The sequence below is a fragment of the Gymnoscopelus braueri genome (genome assembly GCF_963280865.1).
Source record: "Gymnoscopelus braueri genome assembly, chromosome: 15".
In the NCBI taxonomy this organism is placed as follows: domain Eukaryota; kingdom Metazoa; phylum Chordata; class Actinopteri; order Myctophiformes; family Myctophidae; genus Gymnoscopelus; species Gymnoscopelus braueri.
This window is the reverse complement of record NC_137620.1, coordinates 36669019-36680640: the sequence shown is the minus strand read 5'-3', so window position 1 is coordinate 36680640 and position 11622 is coordinate 36669019. Positions and strand designations below refer to the sequence as shown.

Genomic DNA, 11622 nt, shown 5'->3' with positions numbered 1-11622 from the left:
TCCAAAATGTTAAAACATTAAATATTTCAAATATGGTCTTAAGTAAAGTACAGTATACATGATGTGAACATGCACGGTACATCATTATCAGACTTAATTAAGTCTAATAGTAATACGTATAACCATTTGAAACCTCTGCAGCAGAGGGCTGCGCCGAAATGAGGTTCCACAGCGTCACGTGCAGGCAAGTGACGACACGGGCGAAAATTGGTCACTATGCATGATTATTACATTTTCCCGCACATCGTATCCAAATAGTAAAGGTAGTCCAGATGTTTTACATTTTAGCGGCCAAGAAAATGTTACCGACACGTTGAAACAAGCGTTTAAATCGCTTATTTAGTCAGCCTGTGCCATGTTTTCCCAATGCAATCTTACTGGAGCAGTACAGCGCATGCGGACGGGGGTTGACTGGCCACAGGCTGACTAAAAAAGCGATTTAAACGCTTGTTTCAACCCGTCGTTGAAAATGACTTGGACGATACAATGTAAAACATCTGAGAGAAGGGGGGCTGACCTTTACCTTTGTGCGGAAAAAGGTAAGAATCATGCATAGTAGTGGCCAATTCGCCGGTGTCGTCACCTGCCTGCACACAGCGTCGGATCTGTAACACCCTGCCTGCCCTGTCTGCTCAAAGTGCAGGGGCAAGATCCGCCAGGGGAAAAAAACAAAAAGAATCAACATAAGATTAGCAGCCCCTCACCCTCTTCTGTTGCCTATGTTTTCAAATGAGCCTCATTTGCTAATCGGCCGAATTGTAAATGAGAACCATTTGAAAACCGGTTTGGCCACCGACAGGCGCCCAGAACGCATGGATGCATATTTATAGCAGAAAGAGCTTCACATTTAACTATAGCCATACTCATTCAATTCTGAACCGATTCTTAAAATTAAAAATTCTCTATTAGCTGTGAAGGGTCTACTCTTCTTTCATGTGTATCAGATCATGATTGTTCGCCATCAAACAATATCAAGCAAAAAGAAAACATCGGCCGTCCTTTTCTCCATTGCGCAGAGATGGGCACTTCTCTCCATTCAGAAATGTAATAGAAGAACCGTCGTCCTAAAACACCCTGCCCCGGGTCTAACCCGGCGGCCTCGGTCCGCAAAAAAAACGGGGCAGTGTGTTTTGGGACGAGCGTTACGTTTTCCACCTGGAATGGCTCGGTAATTCTCAATAGACTTATTACCCGTTGTTGCGCGACCCCCCGCCCGCTTAACCCCCGGGGGGGTTAAGATTCTGGCCCGGTCAACGTTAGAATTCACCTTACGAAAGTGGCTGTGGAGCCTCATAGGAGCTATAGCCTACAGCAGAGGGAGAGGTTCCAAATGGAGCTAGTAATATAAAACAATAGTAAAAGGTGGTAGTATAATAACTTAATATTCCGATTGGAGCTAAACTATCACGTTATCCTTCAACTTCTCGTTTATGCTCCCAAATGACTGGATATACAGGTTTTGTAGCAATTGTAGAAATATTAGACCTTGATTGTCGAATGTTTAAGCATGTTATAATCATATATAGGCTACTTTATATTACCTTAGAACATTATTCAAATATTTTATTTTTTAACATTTTGGACAAAATAGCCAATTTTTACATGCCCAGATGTCCCTTGTGCCCACCTATCCTGTTATACCCTGGTGGGTCTGTAAGTCATTTATTTGTTACACAATCGGTCAGTATCATAATAAATAAATACCAAATGGAATATTTCTATACGTTTTTTTCTGATAGGTCTATAAGAGTAGGCTAAATACATTAAATTAACAAAAACGATGTTTTAACATTTATATGCCTAGATATACGTTAATATATCTTATGTTTATATAATATCATTATATTGTAAAATGTATGCTGTGTTGTACAAAAAAACTGATCTACAAGCTAAAACCGCGTCACTCAGCAATGCGTTGTTAGCTTGTAGATCTGCTCTGAGCATATCCACACTGTGGATATGCTCTATTATCTCTCTCTCTCTCTCTCTCTCTCTACCCACTCATCGTTTGTCAGTTCTGAGTAATGGAAAATCCCCAGCTGGCAGCGTAGGCTACAGTGGTTTTTGTAATTCGACCTTTTGTGGAGCAAAACAGTCCCTGTGTGACTTGAGAGACGCCCAACACAATTTTAAAACACCAGCAACGTTGTCTTTGATCATTACAAGTAGTAGTGGTCGTGGAGCATGGAAATAATTCCGCATAATTCTGTTAAACCATGTGATATTTTGATTTTAGCCAGCTGCAGCAAGATTTCAGTTTCCTGATTGAAAGTACAGTATTATAGACTAGATGAGTGTCATGAATTTGAAAGCGCAACATGTGCATATCCCTCATGATCTGGCTATACCAGTCTAATTAATTCATCTGAATTCTACACAATACATTTCACTGTAGGACTGATATCCTATAGTTTCTTGTCACAAGTAATTAAGTAATTAAGAAAGTAACACAAAACATACTGTAGCTTGTTGAACAGTTGTTGTTGGGGTAATATGACATGTATACACTCTTTCAGCTTCATTTAGTGATACATTTAGCAATTCCATTAACATTTTCCATTGATATTTTGCATTAAATTAAACCATATTTACTTACTCACTTACTTAATTTTACATTATACGACTTCTGCAAGCATTACATTTGTTCTATTATTTTATATATAATTGCTTAAAGACAAACAAAAATCAACACACAGGTAGTAGGATAGCTGAGAGGGAGACCAGTGTAGGAGAGACACACAGACAGTAGTACAGCTGAGAGGGAGTCAGTGTAAGTGAGATAGATAGGAATGCTAAGAGGGTGATAAGTGTAGGAGAGACAGACAGTAGGAAATCTTTGTAGGAAAGAGGGAAGACACAATTACCTCATTGGCTGTCCACCAGAGGACATGATTGGATCAGCTGGGGTAGGAGCCTCTAACTCCTGTTCCATGTATGGGGTTCTGCAGACAGATAGATATAATGTATATGAATAGAATAGAACAGAACCATTAAGTCATTCATTATTTGGGTAGAAAAGGTTATTTGTTCTTTTTTTGCATTGAAATCAGAGGACCTTCTGATGCCAGCTCTTCCTCTGCTCCTCAGACAAAGGGGCACCTGCGCAGAGACACACCTTTAAATACCCACTGGGCCAGGTCACTTGATTCAGTATAGGCATAGATGAGTGGAGGCGACCTCATGACCGCATGTTAGTAGCCTACACTTATCTGATGTGTAGCCTACTAACATGCTATCATGAGGTCACCTCATATGGCTCCTGCGATAAGTGACTTATCTCAGGAGCCATAAAACATTTGATTCTGTGTCAAAACATATTTGAAAACCGCAAAAAAGGGTATTTATTAAATATAGTAAATATAGTATTTAAATATTCAAATATGTTTTGACACAGAATCAAATGTTGTTTCAAATGTTATGTTTTATGGTTATGATTCACCAGGAGCCTGGATGGCTTGTTTCCAGGCTTAAAATAATTAATATAAATATTTTCGGAAATCTCTATGGGGAAAAAGAATCGGTTTTCTATCTGTGGCACCACAAAATGGCCTCCACTGCTATGCCCTATTAACACATTGACTGCCGGGAATTAATTAATTCATTAATCAGCCACCGCCAGCGTTTTTACTAATCTTCCGAGACCCACATTTTAAGTAGTCTTTTTGGCAACAACTCATTCATTACAGCGTTTGTCCAACCTACCGCTCAAAAAGGAATGCTGCAGTGCTAGCGTCCGATGATATTTTGGAAGTTGTAAACAACTGTATTCATTAACTGTAAAATACATAAATACATAACCGGTACATTTCCATTGCCTAAGTCAGTTTATGTGAGTGTCAGAGGCAGACACTCGAATACAAATTGTGTTCAATAATAGACAAATGGTCAAAAAACACATTTATGTGGAATGGTTATTGTGAAAAATATACCAGTAAAAGATGATATCAAAAATAACTTTTGTTTAATTGAATAACAGTATGGCTAACAAAATATTTTCATATTTTTGTTGCTCATATTATTTCTCCTCTGGCCTACAAAAATGTAATGAAGATTACATTTTACATTCCATTATTTGGATTTCCTTACACCTAGCCTAATTAATAGGCATGTGACAAAAATGTCTCTATTATCGTGGGCCTGTAATGGCATCTATGAAAGGTATTCAGATTGAAAATGTTGTTTTTGTTTGAACAGTAGCGTTGAGTGAGAGTGAAAGCAGCAGAGGGATCTCACGTTCATAGCGATCATATGTGCAGATCATTTGCGCAGATTCACTGATCTTTACATCCCACCTGTAAGAAACATTAGCAGATGTTTTAAAAGTCAGCGAATGCAAAAATCTCTGCACAGATGATCTCTGTGAAGAACACAGGCTAGAGAGACGTGCTAACGTACAGTAAGCAGGTTGCATAATTTCCCTTTTTGAGTTTGCTGTGTCTTCCCCGCAGTGTTCACTGTGCTAGCTATGCTATCGAGCAGATTGTAATCGTGGTGCATGTGAGTTACATGCACACTGCATTATCACTGATACTTATTCTATCCCTCCCCTTTGAATCTGTATGCCCTATGATTAAACATATAGTTAAATTAAAGGGTAACCGGAACAGTGGACACCTGGTATTTCTGGGCACTTAAAAATATATATATATTTATTTAATTTGTATTGAATTTGATTTTATATTTATTATATATTTCCAGTGATATCCAGTCATTTCAGGGATAGACAAGAAACAGAAGTAAATTTAGGTCTGATAATGATCATTATAAATGTACTTCAATTTCTTGTGTATGCTTTGAACATGCACAGTACATCGATGTACCTAACATAACATAATTTCTGACCATTTTCCAAAGCTTACATTTTATATTCTTTATACATTTTGGGGAAAAAAATACCAATTTAACATTGAGATGCCCACAAGGTTTAGGTGCCCACTGGACCTGATTCCAAAAGGTAACAGGACAGGTGGGCACCAATACCATCTGGGCACTAGGGACAACTGGACACCAAAACTATCTGGGCACTAGGGACATGTGGGCACCTGGAAGAGTGGGCACTTAGGGAGTGGAGGGGCAGTGTTTGACAACAGTTTTTTTTCTTTTTTTGATCTCTGAAGTTAAAGTGTCCGGGGTGTTCCCAAAAGCCTGAGTAGACGATAAAATTACCCAAATTCGTTTAGAAAGTGAGATATCCCTTTAATTCTTTTTGGTATTTTACAATTTTCCCAATTTGCTCTATTTTTTAACAGTACTTCTATTTTGGCAGATACACTCTTATATTGTACTTTGAAACTCTGTTATAATGTACTTTTGACCTCAGTAATATTTTGGCAAATAAACTCTTACAGTATATTGTACTTTTTACTTTGTTGTTGTGTTGTGTTTTGGGGTTTAAAGAACAGTGGGTTAAATGTCACTTACCAACAACCAGTAGTGTAATGGTGATTTTTTTTCCCGGAACGATATTCTAATGTCACATGCACGCGCGCACAAGCTCACCGCCACCGGTAAACCTGTTATGCAAAGTAGCCATTTGGGTACTTGGCTCGTGAATCTAGGGGGGTGAAAAATAACTTGTGTCCCTTGTGTAAATTGTGTCCGGTGTAGCGACCAAAACACCACTGCTAACAACAAAGCAGCATGCTATGTAAAGTTAAAAAACACTTGTGAATCGAATCCTAATTCAGGTGCCCACTCGTGCAGGTGCCCAGTTATCTCCACCCCTAAGTGCCCACTCATCCAGGTGCCCAAATGGTTTTGGTGCCCAGTTTTCCTGGTGCCCACCTGTCCAGGTGCCAGCCCACTCGTCTAAGTGCCCAGTTATCTCCACCCGTAAGTGCCCACTCGTCCAGGTGCCCACATGTCCCTAGTGCCCATATGGTTTTGGTGCCCAGTTGTCCTGGTGCCCACCTCTCCAGGTGCCCAGTCATCCCAAATATATGGTGCCCAGATGTCCCTAGTGCCCAACTGTCTTGTATTCATCCAAAAGACATTACAGGACAAATAAATCCTCTTTGACATTTAACTGTCAGGATATCAATGTGTACCTTTACACATTACAAATTAAATGAATACATATTTTTTTAAAGACCACTTAGCATACAGAAATGAAGACCCCACTATTGTGTAAAATCTCAGAAACTGTCCTTTAAATTGAAATAAATAGGAAATTGTGAGTGTGTATGGAGGCGGAGTGTGTGTGTGTGTGTGTGTGTGTGTGTGTGTGTGTGTGTGTGTGTGAGAGAGTGAGTGAGTGAGTGTGAGTGAGTGAGTGAGTGAGTGAGTGAGTGAGTGAGTGAGAGAGAGCTAGCTTGCGTGTGCATATTGAAATGTGTCTGTATGGCTAAACATATATAATTGTTTAACAATATGTAATACTATAATAAGGGGGCCGGGGGAAGCTTAACAATGTTTGTATTTTAAACGGGAAAAAAAGTTTTAAAATAATCTTAAATCTGTTTTTATTATTGGCTATATTAATGATTGATGAGTAAAAAGTAACTACAACTCAGTACATAATGTTGTATTTACCTTGTTTTTCTTAACGTTCTTGCATCACGGTTGTTGTTTTTTGTTGGTTGCTGCTTGTTGTTGTTGTTGTTGTTGTTGTCGTCGGCGGCGCATCAGCCCAACATACTTTCAGGGAGCTCCGCCTCCATGCTGACAGAGTTACAACCAACCCACCCAGAGCAGACGAAGACACAAAATGAATACGCAGTGGAATTCTATGTACAGACTGACAGACTCAGAGCAGAGACTTGTGGGTTGCCAGTAGCTCCAATCGGAACCTCTCCCTCCGAGGAGCTACATAGCGGAGGGAGAGGTTCTAAATGGGGCTGCCAGCTGACTAGCCCTGGTTCAGAGCGTTAGTGAGTTAGGGAACTCAATAACGCGTTAGGGAACTCACTAACGCTCTGTCTGAACCAGGGCTACCAGCTGACATACCAGCGGAACACATTGCAGAGACTTGACTTCTGTGCTCTGACTGAGCTCGCATGGTGTGGGCGGGGCTATCCGTCCAGGATGTGAAGCAGTAACTAGGGGCGTCACCAGGCGCTCTCCCCACCCGCCGCCCCGCCCCCTTAAGCTTCAACTACATACGTCCTCTATGGCATAAGGCCGTACAGCTGACTGTCTGCACTGTGCATGCCATGGAGGAACTGCCGTGATAGAAGAGACGAGGCGTCAGGTCGAGCTCCTGGGATGGATGGACATTGATGAACTACTAACCTCCCCAGCCCACACATTGTTGTGAACAATGCTGTGACTGCAGGGAGGGCGGATTTACTCCATTTGCTACAGGAGTGTTTTCAGAGGGGAATTTTACCACTGTCATGACTCGTGCTTGTATGTATCATATTCCACGTCTCTAACAAAAAAGATTGAACTCTGCTTAAAATTCTACACGCACACGAATTATAAAGTTACAGTACCTACATTTTGTAGATGTGTTTTGTACATTCCACAATGTTTTTTTTACAGCCTGTATAATATTGTTGTCATTTAACAAAGTCAATTGTTTGTTTTAAGGACTCTCATGTTGCATGGGAGGACGGACTAGCCCTGGTCCAGAGCGTTAGTGAGTTCTCTACGCTCTGGACCAGGGCTAGGGACGGACTTCAGTCTGACTCTGTACTTAAGTGTAGACCGCGCATTCACCCGCAAAATGGTCGAAATACGCTACCAGCTGAAGATTGTTAATAGGACTGAGTAGCCTAATACTCAGTCAGAACTGGCGACGAATGATGTGAAACGTTTCCAAATGTTTGGAAGAGAGAGGATTCGTAATTTATAAAGCCCACTAATAATGTGTGTAACTGCTTAGGCCCAGGCTGTAAAATATTGTCCTTTCGTTGAGGAAATAGCTCCCTCTGCTACATATATGACGCACATATATCTGCGCACTGAGTGCCTGTAAAGACATGACAACACAAACTTAACATTTACTTTGAAAAACATCATGGACTCACCAACAACAAATGGATGGTAGGCTACTCTTACTTACTGATTTCCGGGATTGACCTCCTTTAGAGATCACAGTTTCATCTTGTTTTATTCTCATAGAGCAATGAACAAAACGCTCTTGACTTTCGGTTCTTCAAACAGGTACAAAACTGAGGTCAGATCTAGCCTACTTATATTTTACCGTCCCTCTGGGCTATGGGACCATGGCCCTGGTCCAGAGCGTTTTAGTGAGTTCTCTATACGCTCTTGACCACAAAGTTAAAACTCGACTTCAACTCCTTTTATTTTTTATGTCAAACAAAAACTGTAAATGCTTATTTACTTTTCATTGTCTTCAAATTGGTATCTTAGTTTATATTGTACAATCAACTGTACTACAATGTAGGCCTAATCGGTATTTATAAAGTATGCCAGTCGCCACAGATAGTCTTAAAAGTGTTGTGAATTATTTCTGAAATGTTTAATAATCATCAACAGGCATGCATGACTAAAGTCATACCCGCCAACCTCAGACCGTCAGATAACAGGAGTTTTTTTTTCCGGGGGGGGGGGCCATACTGACCACGCCCCAAGTGGGGATCTGGGGGTCCCCCCAGGATTTTTTTAACAGAATAGATGTAAATTCCAGTATTCTGGGAGGTTGACACTTTTATCAGGCTTTACTTACATAGGACCAATTAAAAATGTAAAAGTAGCAATAAATGAGCCATATTAAATAATAATACTAAACTACTTAACTTAAAAGTGAATATCTCTTTAAAATTGCATTGGACTGGAGTTTATCCAGACATAATATACATAAAGTAAAGTTTTTAATTTTAGGTTCATGTTAGTAGGCTACTATAGCCTATAGGCTATATTATTTACACAATTTGGTCAGTTTTACAATCCTGCTTTGTAAAATATCGTTTTGTCCATCTCACTTTTACAAACTGTCATCAACTCCCCAAATGGGCCTATACATAATATGTAGTCATATACTCTATGGCTATATCACATCACATGTATTGCCATAGCCTACTTTTTATATCCTATTTTTAGTTTACAAACAATGTTATAAATTGTGCTTTATCACATCTTTGTTACCTGATGCAGGTCAGTTGGAACTTAGACATAAACGTTGTACTTGCAATAAAATACTTTGTTGCTGTAAGTGAAGACAGATCTCAATTTTTTCCTGTCTCATGCATTGTTGTTTATGTATCATGACGTAAGTGATCCATTTATATATGCCTCTCTCTGACATAAACAAAAGTAAAACATAATAGATTTAACTCTTAAATCTCCGTTGAGGAAGTAGAAGGGTGTTGCAGTATACCACATTGTGATAGCCTCTATAGGCTAGCTGCAAGTAGTAGCTTAGCAACAACGTGGTAGGCTTATAGCAACATTTGGTACAGCAACACTTTAAAAATTATATGAAATAAAATACAAGAACATACCTGACAAGAATACAAGAAAAAGACGTCATCCAGGGAATTGTTTTTTCCTACAAACATTTAATGAAAAACAGAGAATATACATCAGCCCAGCTCAACTCAATTATTATAGCAGTCATAAACAACTTTATAAGATCCAGTCTATGTATTAAGTGCATCCAGATATAGCATCATAAAGCCGGGTAACAAAGGTTCTGTATTAATCATTAGTAAGTCTAGTTTCATTACAGAGAACACACAGTATGACGACCTCTTTCATACGGAATCAACAGAAGGGGAGAGACAAAGGAGCCGAATGAAGTTTATATGAGGGGAAGAACAGAAGCAGGAGGGGTTAAGGATTAGCTTGAAGGAGGAGTTAACTTCATATGTGGGGTTTGTACTCCCATCATAAAATATCTGGCAGATAGACACTTGTCTATTTGGATGTCATGTGAAGCCATATTGCTGTACAGGGAGTGTACAACATGGCTGTTACTGGTTTTACTTGAAGCGTTATTTCACTTAAAATGGGCTACTTGATTTTTATGTCTACCAGGCTTTTGTGTGCACCTCAGACAGTTTTTAAGTTGCTTGATTCAATATTTAGATATGTTAAATTCATTTAATCAGACACATGAATATGAAATATCTAAACATTGAATCAAGCAACTTAAAAAGTGTCCGGGCTGCATACAAAAGCCTGAGTAGACAATAAAATTACCCCAAAAGTGTTTTCAAGTGAAATGTAAAATTTCTCTGGAACAGTATGAATATTAAGCTTTGTCATACATGCAACTTAATGTAAACAGTTTTCAATAGAAAAATAATATGTTCAAAAAGTACTGTAAAAAAGAATATGTAAATATTGTTGCTGTCAGGCAGAAAACTTATATTTTATCGTACATTTGTCATTATACATCGTCGCACAAAAGTAGCAAAAATAGCTGATCTACAAGCTCACAATGCGTCCTGATGCACGCGTTGTGAGCTTGTAGATCTGCTGTTTGTGCTATTTTTGGAGAGAGAGAAAAACATTTTGGTGAAATTGAAATTAGTTAGGTGTGTGTGAGGGTTTAACATTATATTAATAAGAGCTTGTGACTAAATAACTACTACACTAAATCCATTGGAACACATGTTCTGTTTTCCATTTTCTGAAAAGTAGGTTTTCACCCGACAACGACAATATGTATATGTTACTGAAAGTCAGGGGGCAGTGGCCCACTGGGCAGCAGAGGCAGGGTGAGAAGGTGATCAGCAGAATATAAGGCTAAGACTGTAGTGTGGACAGACAATCAACAACATGTCTAGAGGAAGGGAACCATCCAGAATATGGTGTTTTCAGGACAATCATATATCACAACTGTTGTTGTTATAGCCCTTTTGTTATTTTATAACATGTAACATAATATATAATGTGTAATTCCTTAAGCATTCATATAATTACTATTCGAGTAATTACTACCATTATGAATTTTGACGAGAATCTTATACAGATTTTCCACGGAGTGAAGTCCTCCTTCAAAGTGAAGCCTCTGCAAAAATCTGAAATAAACAAGAAATATAGCCCACTAGTCCGGCAGCCAAAGGGCCTTTTTGGCTGAAGTATGAAATGTAGTTATATAGTTTTTTTCATTGGCCTAAAATATTGTCTATATACATACATTCATGAAACCACCTGCTGACTGACTGTCAGCATTGAGCAATTATTTTTTATAGAGGGCTATATGTCACCATACCTCTGTATTACAAAAATACACTACTGGAATTTTCTTGGACTCAGAAATGTAATTTTCTATTAACTTTTATTATTGAAATGTAGGTCTAGTGTATGAAATATTAAATTGTTGCAAAACATTTAATGTTGAGAAATGTGCATCATTATAGATTTCAAATATTATTATTATTATAGATTTCCTATGAACTAGCACCCATCTCAACAGCTCTTTTTGACGACTCAGGGCCAAAGCAAATTTGAAGACCAAAACAAGGGTTGAGGTGTCTTTGAGGAATGCTGACCAGATGGACTGTACTATTCTGGATGGCTGAGCAATCCTATGGGTTGTCCCATGGCCAGCATAAAGTGAAACAAACCAAGCTCTTGTCAGTGACTATGTGGAGTCTTTCAAGCAGTACCTGAAACAAAAATAGAGAATTGGAGATGTTTATCTTGTGTTTGATAGGTACATTGAGTTTAGCACCAAGTGTTCTGCTCGCAAGGCTAGAGGTGCTGGTG

At 39.0% G+C, this 11622-nt stretch overlaps 1 protein-coding gene across 4 annotated transcripts in view; it reads right to left on the bottom strand.

Annotated features, from left to right (window-relative positions):
- LOC308102479 (NACHT, LRR and PYD domains-containing protein 3-like) overlaps positions 1 to 9428 on the bottom strand; it is a 75331-nt gene extending 65903 nt beyond the window's left edge. Inside the window, exons 1-4 of one of the 4 annotated variants that reach the window (XM_080452222.1) lie at positions 8006 to 9135; positions 6532 to 6660; positions 4234 to 4292; positions 2865 to 2942 (exon numbers count right to left, since the gene is read on the bottom strand). In XM_080452222.1, coding sequence (XP_080308348.1) covers positions 2865 to 2932 — 68 coding nt within the window. In that variant the 5' untranslated portion in view covers positions 2933 to 2942; positions 4234 to 4292; positions 6532 to 6660; positions 8006 to 9135. Of the gene's footprint in view, positions 1 to 2864; positions 2943 to 4233; positions 4293 to 6531; positions 6661 to 8001; positions 9136 to 9407 lie in introns of those variants that run through there. The other 3 variants (XM_080452221.1, XM_080452220.1, XM_080452219.1) reach the window with 3 other exon arrangements.
- Positions 9429 to 11622: the final 2194 nt, after the last annotated feature.